At 32.1% G+C, this 22,333-nt stretch overlaps 1 protein-coding gene across 23 annotated transcripts in view; it reads left to right on the top strand.

Annotated features, from left to right (window-relative positions):
- ADGRL3 (adhesion G protein-coupled receptor L3) overlaps nt 1-22,333 on the top strand; it is a 748,795-nt gene that overhangs the window by 674,362 nt on the left and 52,100 nt on the right. For all 23 annotated transcript variants that reach the window (XM_019743744.2, XM_019743750.2, XM_074324498.1 and 20 more), the window contains 2 exons: nt 4,257-4,323; nt 5,843-5,934. In XM_019743744.2, the coding sequence (XP_019599303.2) occupies nt 4,257-4,323; nt 5,843-5,934 (159 nt within the window). The remainder of the gene's footprint in view (nt 1-4,256; nt 4,324-5,842; nt 5,935-22,333) is intronic.

Genomic DNA, 22,333 nt, shown 5'->3' with positions numbered 1-22,333 from the left:
TCCTTCTTTTTCTCGCTTAATATTGCCAGGTGTGTATAGTATAAACATAGAATTCTGCATCTGTTACAGAGAAAAGATTATGTAGTTTACAAACCCTCATAAACAACCTACATAATTAAGCCTTGTAAATGTCATTGTCTAATAGTAGCCAAAAATTATTTACTTGTTATATTTAATACTTAATCAAGGGAAGTTTATTCTGTGATTAGGGTCCTCTAGAAAATGAAGCAAGTATCATTATTAATTTGCATTACTTCAGAAAAACTAGTAATAGTCAGATGTCACTTTGATAAAAGTGTTTCAAACAGGTAAGACAATACAATTTTCCAAAGTACCTTAATAGGGCTACATTAAACATGCTAACTTTGAATAAGGAACTACACTCTGGTCATGTTACTGGCATATAAGAACATTGTAAAACATATGTTTTAGGTGACATTTATTATGTGGGGCAATTGACCAAGCCATTTTCTAAATACAGAATCATAAATGACTATTGATAATAAAATAGTGAAAACTAGTTTACTAGTAGAAGAGAATAAACTTTAGAAGTATGGTTGTCTATTATCATGTTTTGTGAAATTAATCTGGTCCATTATTTAATTTTTCTCTATTCTGAATAAACATGAAGGTGGTATTTGCAGGATTAGTAATTGACATTTCATCCAGATATCAACATCTTTATCATTTAACGTGTAATAATGTTTCTTATAGAGTATTAAACTAATAAACTTGTAGTAATTCAGTAAGAATTCATCATATATAACAATATATATTGCTTTTATAATTTGAGAAAATGCTACAAAAATAATATTAATGACATCTTTGCATTATATAAATTAAAAAAAAGAAGAACTCAGGGTTCGTGGTATGTGACAAGGGTCGTTTAATTTCCAGAATGTATCTGGTATCGTAAGATATTTCAATGTTGTTTCAAATACACATGTTGTGTGGTCAGAATGCACTTGGTTTTTCAACTTCAAGGCATCTCTTGTGTTGCAGTACTACTGTAAACAAATTATAGGTTATGCATATATGACTGTATTAAATTTAAAAAAAACAGATGTATCTTAAAAATTAAATGAGAATTGCCTATTAAAGTTAACTATTTCACAAATTTAAGGTTGCTTAGTGGATAAAAGCATTTTCAGATAAATCCTGTTCTTTAATAGGTCTATCTGGCCATCTGCAAGCTGGACTTTATTGTGGTTCAGGCAATAAGTTGTTCCTCTAATATTTGTTTTACAAATCTGGCCTAGTCTTACCTTAACCAGTAGTGTTGCATTTTATCCAAGTGACACTGAATGGCCTAGGCTTACAGAATACTAGGAAGTGAGATATATGTGCCCAGGCATGTAATATATACCCCAACCAATGTTTTACATATGTAATATGCACCTTCTCCACCTTAAAGCCGGAGTGAATTCTTTTAACATTGGCACGAGGAACTCAGGGAGGGAATCATACAAACTTTTAAGGTAGTTTAATGGGAAAGAAAAGAAATACAGAAAGCTTTGAGAAGGCCAGCATGTGGCCAAAAACAACAGCAGGTGTGGCCATATGGCAATCCAATTAGAAAAGGGATCCTTGCCACACTGCCTTTCAGAAGATAGTCAAGCCCAGCGAGTCTCATGGAGGGATGATTTACTGAGTACATTTAAGTGTTTCATATTGCCTTTTTCACTGTTCAGTTCTGATGGGAATTTAAATCTGTTGTACCAAGTAGATGTTGAAGAATTTCCTTAAAGAATAAAAATAAAAACTTCTAAAGTAATTTCACTTCCTCATTTAGAGATCACTATTGCCAAAAGCACATTTATTTCCAAAGAAAGCATTTGCTGAGACTGTTTTCAAAACAGTAAAGCATTGTAAGGCTAAAATTCAATGACATTGTTTTAATAAAACATTTAATGAGATTACTTATAATTTTGAAATTCCATACTTAGGTCAAGACACTCTATAATAATGTTATTAAAATTATTTTTAAAGAAATCTGTAGAATAACATTTTTCAGAAGTTCTTAAAGCACATTTCCCTTTTAAAAGAATTTGCTGAAAATGTGTTTTAGTGCTCAGATTAACTCTCAAAAACTTGTTTGACCTACAAAAGAAAAGGACTGTATTATTAACAGTAATTCTTAAATGTATTATCAGTATTGTATAATATTTTTATAATTTTAGCAACATTCTTGTGTTTGCGTGTGTGTGTGTGTGTGTGTGTGTGTGTGCTAATTTGGGAAAATGATCATGTTTTGTTCTTAACTGTTCTTATCTTGACGGAAAAGATGGTCCTTGTTGAGAATTTAAAGAGCCCCATGAACGTAACACCCTTCTTTAGTCTCCCCCTACCGCACCCCAACATAGCTTTAAGGTCAGAATGAAGACACTGTTTATATTTCACCCTGAAGTTCTCTCGTTTGTTTCTACTTATTGGCAGCACCACATTCTTATTTCCCATGACCAAATTTTTGGAAAAACAGCACAACAAAAAGATAACCAATTACTCAAACAAACTAATGGCTAACAGTTTAAGTACTGATTGCTTTAGTAATAGTATTATTTTTCTAATAAGATTATTATGTTTATTTTGAATAAAGAGAAATTATATTTCTATGTAAAAAACATGATCTTGTGGTCACTTTCTTATTGGAGCACAAATACACTTCTATTGAAATTAGTTTACATTTCTTTAAATAGAAGGCAGTCAGATTTTATCATTTTGAAGTTGACTTTTTTCATGGAATTTGGGGGGGCTTGCTTAACAATCTAGCTTTTAACATTTGTTTAAAATGTAAAAGTTAGAGAAAAGTTAAAAAAAACAAAACACATGAACACCACGGCCTATATCACTCAAAAGAACAGGACTGTATTATTAACAGTAATTACAGGTGTTAAAACTATTAGTATTGTAGCACACTGCTTTTGGTACTTATTAAAATAAAACATATGACTAAAGACCCTTTGGTCCACTTCTAGTCCTCTCTGCTCTCATGTGAGAGGCAACCATTAACGTGAGTTTGGTGATTATTTTTCCTTTTCAATTAAAACAAAATTACATACATGTATGTATGTGTCAAAAATGTGAGTATTATTTTAAGTATATATACACAATTCAAAGGTATGTGGTATAGATTATCCATGTTGCTTTTTCACTAAACTTGGTTATTGTGATCTGTCCTTCTGATATATAAAGATCTGCATCCTCCATTTTAACTGTCGTATAACATTCCATCGTATGAATAGAAAACATTTTATTTACCAATTCCTCTATTGATGGACATTTATAAATTCCTTTCTTCATAGCGTTTCTGATATTCTATTATTCCTGAGATTTAAATAACGTTTTTATTAAAATCTCAGCATATTTCCATACTTTGCACTTGCAGTTTTAGACCACTTAGCAAACCACTCTTGAATAGTTTCAACTGGAGATGTTTTATTTTTTTAATTATGCCTCAAATATAGAAAAAAATGACAAATAATTCAAGATATGATTTTTAACATCAGATGTAATTTGTTCAAAATTTACATTAATGTTTCACATAACTAGTCACTTCCATTTTGTCTTCCTGTCATCCTGAAGAATGAAAATGTAATTTCCCAGAGGCTTTAAGAATTGGGGGTGTATTAAATGTAGCTGAAATTAAGTGATTAATAATTTACTTTTGGGTCATGAATCAACTTCATGGGATGCTAAGGATCATTTGCAACCCCAGAAGCACTAGCAGTAACAATGCACTTTTTAAGACTCAAGAACTCTCAAAGGTTGGCTGCCCAACCTAATTAAACTTCAATCTTCTGATACCAAATTTATTTCTTCTTTGTACAGAATTTCCTCAGAGCTTCATGACAGGAAAATGTCACTTTGCCTGACAGCTGATAGACAGGTTATGTAGCACCATAATTGGAGAGAAAAGGATAGCTTAAAGCTACTTGATATAATGGCTGTGTATATGGCTTTTCCTTTCTCTCTTTTCTTTTTTTTTTAAATTCCTATGACAGACAAAAGGCCTTAGCAAATAGGCCCAGTGCCATTTTTTTCCCCTGCTTTCTCGAGGGATAATTATCTTACTCCATCAATAGTGCTGTCAGAAATTGGGCACGTAATTCAGCATTTAAATGAACAAGCAATGTAATATTTCCTGTCTCCCAGTAGAATGCTTTACAGCTCACATTCTTCTCTGTCATTCGCTCACTCTTGATGTATGTCCCATACCCAGTCCTTGAATGCCTTCTCTCCCTTGTGTTTCACTGCAGATGTTGGCTCCGACTTGACACCTACTTCATTTGGAGTTTTATAGGACCAGCGACCTTGATAATTATGGTGAGAACTGTAATTAACTATGTGTTTCCCAGGTCAAGAAATAAAACTTTCTCTATCCCTGTACTGACTATCTTTAATTTACATAGATTAATTTGGGAAAAGCATGTACTTATTTGACCCTCCATAACTCAAGCAATCAGACACTCATTGTAGTCTACTTTCATATTTGTAAAGTACTTAATCAAAATGACTGGGAGAAGAAAACATGCATTTACAAGACTTCATACAATGCATTGGCTCTTGAGGAGCCCAATCCAATATAATCCATTTGGTTTTGTAGATTTTTGAACAGTGATGACTTTGTTTGACAACAGCACATTTCCATTCATTGTCATTTGGATAATTTGAATTATGAATAGAACCAGAAATTGGAAAACTGGCAGAACATATTGTTCCTTCCAGTTTTGTTTTTCATATGAATCTTGAAAACTTTAAAATTGAAAAGAATTTTATTTGTGAATGGCACAAACAAACAAGCATTCAGGAGTCATACTTTCTTTTTCTATTTTTAGATTCATAACATACTGATTTCAAATATGAGTTATTTATCCTAATTTAGATATATCAGTGTCATTTACATATTTATCGTTTTAAAATACAAAGTTGCTATCCATTCTCTGAAATCCTTTGGGCCAGGTATATTCTGGAATTCAGGTATTATTTAGAGTTTAGAAAGGTAATATCGTACATGTACTGCAGATTATATATTATCTCTAGCGGGGAATAAGTAGTTTCCCCAAGTCAAACAAATCAACCAACAGAGTAGGGAGTAGGCAGGACTCTAAAACCAAACAGAGTAATAATTCAGCAGGAAAAAATAGAAGATCAAATCGAATAAATACATGAAGTGCCTTATGTTCATTCAAATCAGGTTCTCACAAATGGGTTCAGTTCACGTTAGGTATTTAGGCTACCCACTGAATTTTTTTAAACTCTCACTTTTCAGACTTTTTGATTTTGATAAAGGATTGTAGACCTGTGTTATTTAGAGAACATCAGTGGGATTTATAATTTAACTTTCCAATCCCAAATCCTGGCATATATAAACAAATCTGGTGATAAACAACAATTCAACATGTGGTTTTCTATACAGTTTACATACTTGTAATATACGGAATTTATGCTAGAGCTTTTTGTTTTGTTTTGTTTTAAATCATATGCTTTCTCTGGCTCTAGTAATATAACACTTTCATTGAAGGTTCCCTCTACTTTAATCCTAGTTTGTTTTAAAATCAGAATGTAGCCAGCATTTTATAATCCTTTTGATCTGGATATTCAAAAATATGTTGATTTTAGTATTTGCGTGTATTTGGCATAACAGTGCTTTGTACCTCATTGCTATCCCAGTTCCCTAAACTGGCTTCTTGCCTTTACTAAAATATTAGGCAATCATTTATGATCCAATTCTTTTAAAAGTGTAGTGGAGCTAATTTCCCAGAACAACTCATCCGTTATATTGAATAGACTTACTTTTTTTCTACTCCAGTTACGCTACATAACGGTACCTTTTATATTTCAGCTTAATGTAATCTTCCTTGGGATTGCTTTATATAAAATGTTTCATCATACTGCCATTCTGAAACCTGAATCGGGCTGTCTTGATAATATCAAGTAAGTGACTTTTCTTTTTGTTTTCTTTAGGCTGCCTTACTTTGGTACAGTAAACCCTCCTTACTTTTAATTGTATTGAAATCTTATGACAAAATGATAAAAATCAGTGTGTTGTCTTAGATAAATAAGATCATTTAGTCACTGTTAAGGTTACTTGATCTGCCTGAAAATAAATATAATGAAGCTCTGTCTTCAGTGAAACTATTCCCCCAAACTCTCATTTACAATATAAGCTTTTAATATATACATATATTTGTGTTGTCCTGAAACCAAATACAAAGTTTCTGAATCCAGGCAGACTGTTATTTCTTAGAGCAACAAGCACATCCAATATCATTCCATATCCCCCTTCAGAGCAATGTGAAGAGAACCAGATGGTGGCATCTGCAAGTACCAGAAGAGGGAGTCTATGCCCCAAGAGAGGAAGCCCCTAATTATTAAGCTGGACATTTATATGGGATCTATTATAGAGCTGCCCTACTCTTCTCATGAGAGAGGAAGAGAAACATCAAGGCCCTAATGTAAAATCCTTTGGACTACAGAGGGTGCCCCAAAAATGTATACACATTTTAACAAAGGAAATTATATTAAAATGGTAATACTCAATATATACCAGTAACAAAAGAGGAATACAAGTCACGTTTGACTTCTGCAATTCTAAGAGGTGCTCAAAGTGGTTACCATCAGCATCCAGACACTTCTGATTATGGCAAACTACTCCTTGAGCAATGTTGACCAAAGTGTCTGCTTGTGTACATTTTTTGTCATCCCCAAATAAATATATGGCTCCAGGCTTTACCCTCCTTGTAAATGTTAATGTTTACCTATTGGGTGGTAAGTCCCTCCAGAAATCTTTATCTATTCAGTCATTCAGTCATCTTTTAACTTCCCAGATTTGTATTTTAACCCAAATTACAACTTGTCTATGCTCAGAAGACCGTAGCCATGCAGGGAAATGAAAATATTCATGTTACTTTCCACATTGGTAGTACTTCCTTTATGTACACAGAAAAAAAAAAAAAACACCTGATTTATATTTTCTGAAAAGAAATATGGTTCCTCAATATAACTAAAAGTTTACCTTGTTCCTTTAGATTTTATGACATTTGAGAAAGATAGTAATGTTTAGATGTACTTTAGTCATTTATACATTATATATTAAACTGCATTTGTATATAATTTGCCTATGTGTTAACTAGGTTAAATGTTTGAATTTAAATGAATGTACTTTCAGAAGTTTCCTGAAGTCACCTGTGACTTTCATGTGCTACTGATATTCTCCTTGAACTACCTCTGATAAGCTATGTCACCCATTTTCCATCTTTCTGTATTTAGTGCCTGATATGGTTCCTGGCCCATGGTAGATCCCCAATGAATGGTTACAGAATAAATTAATGCATTAAAGACTTCAGTGACAAAAGTGTATTGACATTAAGTGGTTAATTTTGTTGAAGAAATTATCTGTCTAAATTAGTTGAAAAGGATAGCTGAAGAATTAGAAAATAATAGTATAATGGAGCAAACTTGGAATTATCTAGTATAGGCACTGGTCTTTTGTATTTCTTAATATTACTTGATTGAGATAATAGTATTCCATTGTTGAATTATGTACAATTAGACTGCCCTTCTAAAATGTAGTGTTAGTTTCTTGGACTGTTCCTTCCTGATGAAATTGAATTTGGGTAAATTAAATAAAATATGTTTCCTGTATCGCATCATACTTTTACTCACTTTAGTATAAATTACTCTGTAGTATCTATTCTGTACTATCTATTATTCTGTAGTATAAAATAATGCACACGTAATACTTTAGTCATCATTTATGTTATATTTTTAAAGTACTACCATTAAGAAGTGAATAATATTTATTATGTAATAGAATTTACCAGGTTAAAAATCAGGGAAAAAAAATGTCATGCACTTAGTAAGGTCACATATTTTTAAAGATCAACTTGTTATCCTATTATTTCTATGTATTTCTTTAGATAATAAGGATTGAATCTTTCTGATATTACTATTTAGAAAAATAAACACAAAAAAGCCAATTATTACATTTAATGGCATTGACGGCATTGAGCTTCATATTGCAAAGTAAAGACTTAAATGAGACTATCTTGATTAGAATTCTGTCTGAACTGCTTTATGCTTTGTAGCCTTTGGAAAGTTAATTTAACCTTACTGAGCCTTCCTGTTCTATTTAAAATGGGCATAATAATGAAACATATCCAACCATCACATGAGCAGAGGGAATATAAACAGCCTTTGATGGTGCTTTTTAAAAAAGTCAACAGGGCAAGAAGAGAAATCGGGCAGTTGTTAGAAAAGGTGATATAGAAGGTGGTTTTAAGATGGGAGAAACATGAATATGGATACACTGATGGGCAAGAAGCAAATATAGAGGTGGTTAGAAATATAAGAAAGGGAATCACTGTTACAGTTGTGAGCTGAAGAACTGTAGGGAATGAGATCCAGAACAGAGGCAGAGTAATTCCACTCCATTGGATTTCATGAAGGACACCATTCCACTGAGTTACCAGAAGCCAGGAAGGAGAGCCCTTTCCCACTGAGACTGGGTGAAATAATAAGTGTGATGTACATATGTTGATGCAACCAGGGTAGGTCAGTAAATTGAGGAATTTCTGCCTGTTCTCCTCTATGCAGTAAGTAAGGTGGTCATCTGCAGGATATTGGGAAATGTTGAAGAGAGAAAATAAGAAAACAATCTCAAGAAAATATTCCTTAGAACTTCCCGAATCTGAAGGACATTTTATTTGATTTAAATATACATTTACTATTTAAGATGTGCTTGTAAAGAAATCAGTAGGGCCTCGTACTTGATAATGGAAGAAAAATTTAAGAAAGGTAATAATGATTTTGAACATTAAACAAAACATAAAATCTGGCATTTTAAAAAAAATTTAGAAAAATAAGGTTCTATACACTATGTATTTTTAAAAGGTACGGGTGATGTGAGACTGTTTATTTAAAGCCATAAACATCATTTATCTGAAAAGGCTTTTTTTTTTTTTTTTTGAGCATATGGGTGAGGGCATAAACATTACTAATGTTTTCTTCCTTTTGTTTTTTTGTATTTATATTAAGTGGTGAATAAGGCATACCACCTTGTTCAATTTATTAAGAGAAAAAACACACCATATAAGGCCTTATGGAAGTCGTTGTTTTTCTAAAACCATTCATTTATTTATCAAATCTGTATTGCTTTTATTATACATGATCTTTCACTCATGGATCTCTCTTTTACCTAAAATGTGTGTGCTTCTCCCTTATTCACTGCTGCCATTTAGGACACCATCAACCTCTACAGGGCCACTGTCGTAGTCTCCTAACTTCTTTTCATATATTGATTCTTGCCTCTGCTTTCCATCAGCTAGCATGATCTTGAAAAGTTTAAATGTGACCATGCAATTCTCCTGGGTAAACTCTCAATGGCTTTCATCATGAAATTTGCTCAACTTGTTATCAAAATCCCATTAAAATTTGACTAGCTTTGTTTACCATATGGTGTCATTAAGAAATTCAATGATGTAATACTTTTTTTTAAAGCCAAACTTATTATGAAAGAATTGGCTCTAACAATGAAATGCTCATTTGATTAAAAAATAGCAAGTTCTTTATATAGTTCTTAGGAAAATAAAAGACGTGCCCTCAGTGAGTGGACCTACCATATGTGAAGAAATCTAAGGCTTCTGAATAGCTTCATGAATGAATAGAAAAATGTTTTACCTTACCAGTATCCATAATAACTTATTCTGTTCCTATAAAGGTAACTTTATTTTGAGGACTGTTTCCAGAGATTCATAGAAATAATTAAGTCAGGATTACATTCAGACTAGTATTACCTTCAGACTAGTATTACCTTAGTCCTTTTAGGGAGTTAAGGATAGTAGGGTTCTAAAACATTGAAGGCAGAAAAGCAAACTGATATAATCTTGAAAAATGCAACCATCTCACAAGAATATTTTAATGCTTTAATTTTTCCCCTTTATATTAACATATTGTAATTATTATTTATATTAATACAATGTAGTTATTACATTATATTGTTATAGCCTGCTTTTCAAAATGGTATCATTTTTATACTGTAGTCAGAGAATATCCTAAAATGAGTTCAAGCATTTATGAGAACAATAAATCTAGTTCTGAGTTGTATTTAATAAAAATATTCATCTACTTCAAAGTTTTATGGAGGAGTTTTGAGGAAAATATTTTTAGTACTTTCTCATTCTTTTCAAAGTATTTGCTAGTGATGTAAACATTTTTAAACAGTGATTTGTGTTTTTAAAAAGGAAGCTCAATATAGTCCATGCTCACTTAAAAAAAAAAAAAAAAAAAAGCTTATATCTCCATTCAAGTAATTTTATTCATGGTTTGTGTATCTTTCACCACCAAAACTAAAAAATTCAAATGAAAATTTCACAGACTTCAAATGATTTTAAATATTTAGAGGTGTGTTTAAAAACTGCCATCTCTCCTATAAAAAGGTCATTAGGTCAACACACTATCCTGAATATGTGTTTTACCAAATCATTTTTTATCACGTATACTTCCTAATGTCCATACACACCACAAACACTTAAGTTCTTGGAAAGAGTCAGAAACTATAATAGATTAATGTATTCATTGTAATAAGATAAATAATGTTTAAGAATATTCTGAAAATGAGTATCATTTGTCTATTATATCATTTTCTCTAGTCCTTTTCCCTTTCCTTGGTCTGTGGATAAACATCACTGGAAATGTGCCATAAAATTATCATATATTCAGGTTTATTTGAAGTGTAATACATTTCCAGCAACACTGTTTAGAGCTCTGTGTGTTGCTATGATACCACTAGATTTGCTTCAAGTAAGTTAAGACCTCTTAAGTTAGTAGTTAGTCCTTTGCCCGGTAACAATTTCAGCATTTAAAAGTATTTAACACTCACTTCTTTGGAAAATGAATTTCAGCCACTGATTCACAAATCTGGTCATTCTGTAAGTATCATTGCCAATCTCACTGTATCATGCTACTTAGGCTTTTTTAACTTTAAGTTTTAACTTAAGTTTTAACTTAGTTTTAAGTTTTCTGAACTGTAAAAGTGTTGGCCTCTTTTTTAGGCCTTTTCTTTAAAATACGTTCAGATCCTCACATGATCTGTCTAGGAACCAAGTGTTTTATGCATCACTGTATTCAACGTACTTCATACACTAGGAATGATGAGATTTGAGAACACCATGATGGATGACTGTCACAGGCACACTAGAATTGCTGTGCATTATACCTTGAGATCAAATAATAATTTTAGTTTTCCCCCAGATAATTAGGTTTATATTGGATTTAGAAGAATCAATTTCAGTCTAAGGTTGAGAAAGCCTGAATGGCTACCTAACGGAAATACAATTTTCCTTTATAATAAAAACAGGAAAATTAGCAGCTCCTTCATCTCATATATGTAACTTAGACTCATTTCCTTGTATCCTACATGAAATCTGTAGTCAGACTTTGGGAAAGCTTGGTAATTGGAATATTTTTTATGAAACCAATGTTTCTGAAGTAATGGTGCATACATACAACAGCAGAATTAATCTAAACTAACTATTAATAAGACTATAAAATTTGCACTTAAATGTTTTTCCCCATAATAGTTAAGTGCAGATTTTCATAAGAATGGCAGAAATATGAGAACTATTGTAACTAAATAACATTTATGTTCCATATTACTTACATATATTATTCAATTTTTAATTTATGAACTTGGATTTTATTTTTTCCTTTAATTATTCATTAATGTATTCAATAAATGAGAAGTCCAGACATTTTTGATACATGTTAAAGATAGAACTTACAGAATTTGCTAATTTATTTTATATAGACTGTAAGATAGAGGAGTGTGATTACAAGATTTTTGGCTTGGGTAATGGAAGGGTAAGATGTTGTTGCTGAGATGTGGAAAAATGCAGAAAAAACACGTTAGAGGTTTGTCAAAAGATTTATTTATTTTTTTTTTAAATAACTTTGAAAGACTTACTAAACATTGAAGTATAATATTGAGTAGGCAGTTAGAATAGTGAAAGTTGGAGATTTAACTTTAGAATCATCAGTGTATAGATTTTATTTTATTTCACTTTTGTATTTAGTGTTTTTATATTTTATGTATTTTCTATAGTGTTTTCATTTTACATATCTTTATTATTTTCTATAATGGCGAGTGATCCTGGTTGTTTTTTGTTTGTTGTTTGTTTTTAGTTATGGCCATCACATATTTCCTTTTAAAACGTGAAGCAAAGTGAGATGATTTGAAAAAAAGTAATAATAGTAAAAGTGGTAAGCAGCTATGGCAAAAAATTGAGATAGTGATTTTCCGGCCAGAATGGTTTCTCCCACTAGTCATTAGAGTGTATGTTTGTGTTAGAATGACCCTTAATGTAAGTATCAAATGCTGAACAATAAAGTAGCCTAAATTATAATGACACTGATGACTTATGGAACATAAAATCCAGAGACAGATGGTTCCAGAGTTGGTTCAATACCTCACTGAAGTCAGTAAGGAACTAAGCTCTTTCCATCTTTTATCATCCTGAGCATGTTGGCTGTTATCATTCACTGTGTCAGCTTGAGGTCCAAAGATGACTCCCGCCCTCCTAGAGTCATATCCTTCCAGTGTGTTCACAAGCAGGAAAGAAGGGAGAAAAGAAGCCTCTTTTCATAAGCCTTTCCTCATGGGCTTTTCCCCCATAGTCAAGGTGGGAAATATTTCTCAGAAGCCCCTTGCTAACATCACATATCTGGATCGTATGATGACCCTTCACTACAAGAGAGTTTGGGAAAGCACAGATCTGGCAAAGAGGACAGGCTCAGACCCCTGTGAAAGGGAACAGACCAGTGTCAACATTTGCAGAGCTCAGGGCAAGAGTACAAAATATAATAATAAATGAAGCATGCCCTCATCTCCTACTCTGACAGATAAATCTTCACAACCACCTGGAAGACCAGGATTGAATTTAGAATCTTTGGACTCCTCAGAGTTTCATGCCAGGATGTGGCCCCATGCTCAGTACCTATTTTCCTTTTCTTCCTACCCCCAGTTACATCTCGTGCCACATGGGGCCTCAAACACCGGCATGTAGACATGGACACTCCAGCCCACATATCCAAGCTCTGCCTGCCCCTCCCACAAACAGCTGCTCCTAGGCTACTCCTTAAATGGAAGAGTGTAGTTACTGGCTACATTCTTGGGAGAATGGGTCAGGGTAGATTTTGCTTTAAACCATGAGACTGGGTAAAATAAAGGGATTGATGTTACACATAAAATAAGAAGACCAGGGCCTGAAACCTTGGATCATACTAACTTTCAGAGATCTTGGAAAAGCAGAACCAGCAAAGTAGATGTAGACAGAGCAGCCAGTGTGATAGGAGGAAGGTAGAGATCTTGGAAGCTAGGTGAATCAAGCATTTCAATTGAAAGGGGTACTTAGACTTGACCACTGGATTTAGCAATATGGAGGTCCTTGTGCATTTGGCAAAAGCTGTTTTGGCAGAGTAGTTGATGAAGCCTTATTACGGTAGGTTGAAAGTAAACTAGGAAGACAGGAATTTAAAACCATATGTAAAGACAACTCTTTTCAAGTCTTTTTCTGTAAGTAAGAGTGTAGAAATAAGAGTGTAGCTGGAAGGAAATGCTGGGTCAAGGGAGTTTTTTATTTTGTTTTGTTTTTGTTTTGTTGATTGGTTAGTTATTAGCATGAGAGATAATATAGCCTTTTTCCTTTAATCTGGTAAGAATGGACAGTTAGTGGATGATGGCAAGAGAAGGGAAGATCTCATGGTATGTATAGTTGAGTAGACAAAGGAGGATCTAGTGTACAAGTGCAGGTTGGTCTTAGATAAGAAGGGGAACAGACAGCTCATCCTTTATGTGATGAAATTAGGACTGAGTTCTCATAACTTATTAACCATCAGATGTTTTCCTTTAAAGTAATGTGATAAATTATCATGACTCATAAGCAGTAAGTACTCATTGCTTGCAGAAACATTCATCTACATGGAAAGTTATATAATCTTGAAAAATGTAACATTATTACAAGATTAATGTAATCCTCTATTTTTCACACACGCACACATGCGCGCGCGCACACACACACACACACAGGTTATAAACTTAATATTCTGCTTATAAGATCTGTGTGTGTGTGTGAGTGTGTGTGTGTGTGTGTGTGTGTGTATTATATACTATATATATTCTACCTTGGATATAGCCACACATAAGCTATATACTTTCCATAAAATGCAAATGTCCAAGTACTTTATTAACAAGTAAATTCAGTTATATTTTAAGCATATTAGGTAAATTTTATGTGTAATTACATGAATTTAAGAAACAAAATAGGTTATACAGTTTGGACAAGAATTAATCAAGAATAAAAATTACCCAAGTGACAGAATTGCTTATCCTTAAAGAAATAATAATTTGACTATTATTATATCTTTGATTCCTTAGAAATATTTTTTTTTACCTAGCTATCTTCCTGAAAATAAAATACAAAGCTATGTATTATGAAATTTCATTAAGCATATTATAAAGGATCTCGAAAATTCCAATCCTCTAATCTTGTCTTGGATTTGGGGAGGCTTTAGTCCTTTCCATCACCCTCAACCATCCCCATCCCTCTTATCCCGCCCCCATTATCTCATTAGGATACAAAACACACTGTGATCATTCAGGAGATTCCAAGGGTTTTAGGAGCTCTGTGTCAGAAACCAGGGACAAAGACTAAATTTTTTTTTTTATTATTATACCACAACAATTTTGAATTTTTCACATCAGTATGATGAATGTATTCTTATAAATTTGTTTCTTAAAAATGGCTTCCCCACATTATGTTCATAAATATTTTAGTGACAGAACAATCTAGGAATATAATTTTTCTGAGTTATCCTATACCTCTATCCCATGAAAAAGTGTAAAAAACAAAGTCTATTATGAATATGCTACCATGGATATAGCTACATAATGAAAATTTCATGAAGTCTTATGAAAATGAAAATGAGAACATTTAATTACTGTAATTCATTTGTCTCCAAATTCCTTGTGAGTTAGAACTCATTCTAGTGTTTTGAATATATATATATATATATAAAATTAATGGAAGAATTACATATAATTATTTCATTATATATATTATTAATTCCATTAATTATATATAATACACACACACACACACACACATATATATATACACACGTACATATACATTTGTATATATATAATTAATGGAAGAATCATAATAGTTATGTTTTTAGGATGAAATTTTTTAAAACTTACTCTCTTTTGTCTTTTTTGTTCATTTTTAAAAGGTCATTGCTATTTATTTTCCTCGGATTTTAAACATTTGAATCAAGTTCAAAAGCAGGTACATAAATTTAGCAATATCTAGTCTAATTCTATCTTGTAAAATTAAATCACATACACTATGTGTGAAACAAATATCCTAAAATAATTTCATTCACTTTTAACATATTTATTTTAATGTAGTTTCAGTTCATAAACACTTAAACAAGGAATGAGTAGATTTGGAGCTGTAGATTCTAAATATAAATAAAAGCATTTGAATGACTTTTAATTATTTCCAGGCAGATTGTTTTTTCAATAAATAAGCCAATTTTTACCCAGTGATTATTTAAGATCATAGTTCTTTAAAATCTTAAATGGAAAATACTAATACTTCCAAAGGCTGAGTGAAATACACATGAAATCTAATTGATATCATAATATTGTAGCTTTTAAAAGCTTGTTTGGTTACTGTAATCAGGACCAACTAGAAATACATTTTTTTCTAACGTAGCTCTATTTAAAATGACACAAATTAATATAAATTGAAGTTTTTGTTTAGTACAATCATTATATACATCAGTATATGTTTATAAATTTTTCTAAAAATTGACCCAGACTTACTGATTATAAAATTTTATTATGAGAAGCTTTGAATAAGTAATATTGGGGTGAAAGAATTTTAGCCTTCAAATCCTAATCAACTCAAGTTTCAAATACTTCTTAGCGATATTTAAAGTAAAAATTTTTTTTTTGTTTTTTGGAGGAGGGCTCAGCTCACAGTGGCCCATGCAGGGATCAAACCGGCAACGTTGGTGTTATCAACACCACGCTCTAACCTACTGAGCTAACCGGCCACCCCATTAAAGTAAAATTTTGTGGATAATGCTAAGTTGGATATTGTATATTATGTTTGAGTCACATACTATAAGTAAAAATTTAGTAATAGGTTCTAAAATAAAAGATAGCTACTTTTGGTTCTGCCCCTAAATCAACTATAATAGCTACACTTGATCTAATATCAACTTGAGATTTTATGTGTTGTATCTATCTGAAATTATATGCAAAACAAAAAGACAAATAGTGAATTTACTGAAGTTTTACCATGAGCTAGCCACATGTGTAAATTTAATCTTTGCAGTAACAGTTGGAGGTTTCTAAGTAGGGGAATTAACTCACCTTAAGACCTTAACAGCTAGCTAGTGCCAGAACTAGGATTCCAGCAGGTATTCTGCCATCAGAGTCTATTTTCTTAACCTTTACTCTTTGTCAAATCACGTTGCACATCTATAAATAAGTTAAATTTATTCATGATTTTTTTTTCTTTTCAGAAAACATCATTTTAGTTTGAAGACGTGGTTATGAAGCTTTAAATCCAAATATTGATTGGATTACATGATCACTAAGGGCCCCATCTTTAAAACACTGTGATTATGTTAATACTTTAAGTTATGAACTATAAAACCAAGCTGGTAAATTCTAATTGTCGGGAGTCTTAATGTCACAACAGTCTCGTCAGGATTAGAGATAGAGATTTCAGAGTTCCTAATATTTAGAGTGAATTACTGAATGAAACCACCCAAGAAGAATGTTATTCTGATAATGGTGACTCAGAAAGTACATCCTGTGAGGTGACTATAAAAACATGATGTCATGGAAGCCAAGAATAGAAGGGAGTAATCAATCACTTGTAAAATATTGCTGAGTAGTCAAGTATGATAAGATGGAAAAGATTAACAATGCTTTTGGCAATGACAGGTGCATTGTGGAGTTATGGGGAAAGTATGCATGAATAGAGTAGCTTTTAAGAAGATGTGAAGTGATCAAGTGTGGATTACCAGTAAGAAAACTCTTGATACATTTTTTAGTAAAGAATAACACACAGGATTCTTGGAGAATCTCTGGGATCTAGGAAAAAGGTTTATTTGTTTAAAGTAAGGAACACTAAAGTATGTTTGCTGATGAGAATGAGCCAATAGAGACTGTCTCCTTCTCTATGAAGGAGGAAAGAGAACAATCATTGCAGCAGCACAGTTCTTGAGAAGAATCAGGATGAGTGGACATGTTGGTTTTATAAGAACACAGACACTTCTTTCACTCTAATAGAAAGGAACACAGAGTGTGTGAGTACTGTTGAAGGTAGTTGATAGATTTGGTGTTCAAAAGATGAGAACATTCCTGCAACTATCCTTGGCTGTGTTCTCCCAAAAATTGACTCTGAACCAAGGGTTCATTGCAATTTATTAAGGAAGTGCTTTCAGAAGATATCAGTAAGAAAGTAAGGGGAAGTGATAGGTAAGCAGAAGGAGCTATGTAAGGTTGTGATTTTGTGTGACATCTCAGACTGACCCTGATCCCAAAGGAAGTTTTGGAGTATAAATTGCACTTTAGAGCTCTCCATTCTTTAGGCAAAGGAGCAGGATCCTGTAACTCCATACCTGTTATAATTGACTACAGGCTTTCTCAAGGATGGGAATAGAATGTGAATTCCCGAGCACTTCTGGCTGTATGGGCAGAGCAGCTCTAGTACCCAAGAACATTCATCTGTAGGTTTCAGGGGCAAGCCTTTCACAGCTAAGCATGCAGCAGCTGGAGGAATGACTTCAGGAGCTGTACAAGGGATTGTGAGGTCTGGACAGTGCACCAATGCGTTTGCAACTATCAGATTGCTTCTAATTTTTTTAAGGAAATGGGAGGCAATATTCAGGTGAGGGGTTTGGGATGAGAAGGAAGTTTGAGATTGAAGGAACATGTGAAATATCCCTTATAGAGAATGGGAAAGCATATTCCTAGGAAATAAAATAAGCTTGAGAGATTGCTAACTGCCATTAGAAATTTGGTAGGAGTTTAGAATGTTTTCAGTAATCATGGTTGTGTGATATTATTCTAGCAATGTTCACATACCTAGGGTTGGGATTTTTTTTTTTTCAAATCATTAAAGGGGGAAACATACATATAAAAATAAGAGATCATAGGATTTAGGCTGGCCAAGGAGGAAAGTATGAACTTGAAGGGGGTGATGTATAGTGAAAAGTGGAGAGACAGATAAACAGAAAGTCTAGAGATGTTAGTAATAAGAAAAATAGGAAGGAATATAGGGTAGAAACAAATATCTGATGGCAAAGAAGCTGGTTTTTTGACAGAAGGTAACTTATGATTCAGTATTAGTACTTCTGCTTGAAGGTTGTGAGAGAACCAATACTAGAGTTTGTGTAATCTTCAGGGAAAGCACTGTCAGCAAAGGAGAATTTTACTTAGAGAATGAAGGTGACAGAAATGCCCAGGGATGAAGTTTAGAATACGAGGGAATTTGTTGATGTTGTACTGTGGGTTGAAAGGATAGGGTGGATTTTTTAGGGAAGAAGGGAAATAGTGGAGAGTTGAATTGGATTAAGAGATATAAAAAGAAAAGTTAGAATAAATGGAATATCTTGTAACCATTTTTGTTGTCCAAATTCATTACTTCTTATCTTCTCATGGTCAATTATCTTCTTGGTCAGTAAAGCCCTACCCAGTAGCTGCGGAAAAGTCCCTGAGATAGGTGACAACACTACTTACACTCTGCCTTAGATACATACATATTCTCCCCAAATTCTAGAAAAATACCAAGCTATATACGTCTTGATATATAAATATTAAAAATAACAGCTCAGGCTATTTAATTACTCATATATACCAATTCATAAAAAGAAACTAAAATGCTCTATGATTAAAGGTAATGAATAGATGATCACAGAATCCTAAATTAATCATCACAAAGGTTGTAGACTTCTCAAATGGACTGAAAAACTTACCTACATATTCTGAGTTCATATCAGTTTCCCCTATTTCTAAGGGAATACCTCATTTAAGTAAAATAACAATAAGGTAATATGTTTTAGGCTTCAGCTTTTCTTATTCTCTTATTTTCTAGGAGTGTTTTTAACAGTATTATTTTGAAATATTTTTTTTTCTTTACCTCACATTAAAAGTGGTGAAAGCTTGTAGTCATAGTTACTTTAAACAAAAGACTATGTACTATATCATTGGATTTATAATTAAAATGTGCAGACAGTAAAATGGAATGTTAAGTGGCTTGAACTCCTCAGCCCATACTTGAAAATTTCCTAATCTATTTTTTCTTGGCTGAGTCCCAATGGTTGTTGGATTTTCCCACTACACACAATTATGTATTTTTAAAAGGCCTGTCGTCAAAGGCCTCGACACTTTTATAAATGTGCCATTTGAGTATGCATTCTAGAATCTGGAATGTTTTCTATGGAAGTGGATATTATAAATCAGACACTTCATTGTGTTAACACAACAGCCATCTCAGTTCCAGAACTAAGACTGATAGTCTCAAATTGTAAATTAAAACTTTTTAAATTATTAGATTAAGAAAACAAGCTGTGAGCATAAATATTAAAAATTTATCAGCAAAAATATTGACATTACTGTATATTTATTTATTACATATACCAAGATGTAAGTCAAAAAATGGAATGTTTTCTAATAGTCATTGTCATTGCAATTCTCTGATTTTTCTGCCTTCTTTGAATTTACTACATCTTGTTCAATTAACTGTAGAAAGGTTTCCAAAATTGCCAGATCTCCCATTCAGTAGCTTTCATAAAGCAAAGTAATGAAACAGCAAATATGCAACATCTCAGTTAATACTCACAGGACCCCTATTAGTAAAATTATTATGCCCATTTGTTTCTACTAGATTTTTTTTTAATGTTTTAATTTTTTCCCATTTTTTTGGTTAGCGTTCCTCTACTTTTTTTTTCTTTTACTCTCTACATTTGAATACTTTTGCCATTGCATAATATTATCCCAGACTGTCCTGTCCCTGTTAATTTTGCCTTTCTTACAGGGAAAGATATAAAGTTAAATTGTCAACATTTTTCTCTGTGGTACATGCTTTTGAGGTCTTTTAGCAGAAATCCTTTTATACCAAAAGTAAGAAATATGTATATTCCTTGAATTCCTTTCTACATTTTGTTATTTGTCTTAGAGTTTTAAAATTCACATTAATATCTTTAATATTTTTAGTGGACAATTTGCTTTTTTATATATAATAAGCCAAATTTCCAACATTATTTGCTAAATAATCCATCCTTTTCCTTCAGAAATGTGCTGTCACGCTATCCTTTATCAAACCTGTATTTCTGTGCTCTCTCTTCGGTTCTATGGACATATACTTTGTTACTCAACTATTATAACATTATTACCAGAACATGTTTAATATCTGGTAGAATGAGCCCCCCCATTTTGATCATCTCGTTCAAAACTGCATTAACTACTCATGGTCTTTTATTATATTTTCACATAAATTTCATAATCAGTTGTTAAACTTCTTCTAATATATTTCTTACCATTCTGAGATAAACCTTATCATGATGTTTATTGACCATTAGATTTTGCTATTTTGCAGTTTATCTATGGTTTTTATGTCAATTATTATGTAAAATATTCTTATAATTTATTTTTCATTCTCTTAAACTTCCCTTACCTGGTAAGTTATAGTAGTCTCATAAAATGCTTCTCTTCATTACAGTCTAGGCCTAACCTATATGAGAGAAGGATTATTTGTTATTTGAATATTAGATAATATTTATTTGTAAAATGTTTGGGCGCTGGAGACATTTTTGAAGATATAGCAGCAGGTGGATATGTATGAATATTTTATTAGCTATTGATTTCTAATTTAATTTCATTATCATCAGAGAATACATTCTGATTGATGTTGATTCTTAGTAATTTATTGAGGCTACCCTTTGACCTAAAATATGATTGACTTAAGATTTTTTATTTTGCTTAGAGCTTTTTATAGAGCTTTTACAAAATTGGATTTATTATATTGCTTAAATTTTCTATAACATTTCTTAATTTTTTTCTCATTGACATAACTTTAAGAATATTATACTTAAATTTCTAGTAACAAATTTAATAGGAACAATCATATCTGACAGGGCTTTTGTATTAAAAGCAGATTTGAAATAGAGATCTTGGGTCATTAGTTAGGCCTTCACACAGTCCACATAACCAGCTTTTGTGCACTATCTATGCAGAGTGACTTCAAATTCTTTACCAGATAATTACAGTGGACTTTAACTGTTGCATATGAATGATAAACTCAAGAATTCAGAGTGCTCTTCAATAGCGCTTACTAATTCATTACCTAAGGGGTCATTGACTATTCTTTCCTCGGTTCAATTCAACTCTAAAATGATATTAGTGAGATTATTTTAATTATTGTGGAGGTGAGTAAGCTAAGCTTATGAAGGTTAAATTACTTGTTCAAAATTAAATAAAATGTGTCTGCTTCCTATTGTGTTTCAGTGCCTCCCTTGGTTCCATTTATTGGAATCTTTAGTTAAATACAGACATATTGTTTTAAATACTCAGTTATGCTTTTTGTATGTTTTAGTTATTCTTACAAGCACTTTATAATAAAGTGTATATGTAGAGATGGGGTATGATGAATGTTTCTGTTGTGAATTGTTGAAATGAGAGGTGATGATACCATATGGTATGAGAAAGAGTATAACAACAATTCAACTTGTCAAAACACATTTGGCAAGGATACCAAAAATACCAGTCAGTTATTAATTTCCTGACTTATTTTTCTTAACTTAAAAGTTTGTGCATCTTCTAAGTTAAAAAAAGAAATTCTGAAAGAATGTAATAGATTTTTTTAAAGTACTTCATCTTCTTGCATTACAATGACCATATTTTATCAGCCATGTAGACATGTTCTAAAGAGTCACATGTTCTAAGACTCCGTATATGTCCAAAAAATATTTTCCCACCTATAGTGAGCCAGGTAACACTATGATTGATATAAATTATAAGTATCAATAAATAAAATATGTCAACTGTTGCTAATATTTTAAGAATCTTGAAATGTTACTAACTAAAGCTATATTTTCATTGATTATGAGATAAAAATTAGTAAAAATGCAACTTTCTCTTTATATAGATATCTTGTCAATTATTTGATCCTTCCAATCAAGGTTTCAAATTTTCAAAAAAAAATCATAAGGAAAAATGTTAATGAAGTCCAAGTTTAGATCATATATATCATAA

Source organism: Rhinolophus sinicus, linkage group LG02, assembly GCF_036562045.2.
Source record: "Rhinolophus sinicus isolate RSC01 linkage group LG02, ASM3656204v1, whole genome shotgun sequence".
Classification (NCBI taxonomy): domain Eukaryota; kingdom Metazoa; phylum Chordata; class Mammalia; order Chiroptera; family Rhinolophidae; genus Rhinolophus; species Rhinolophus sinicus.
The sequence above is the reverse complement of the archived record's forward strand: the minus strand, read 5'-3'. Positions and strand labels throughout refer to the sequence as shown.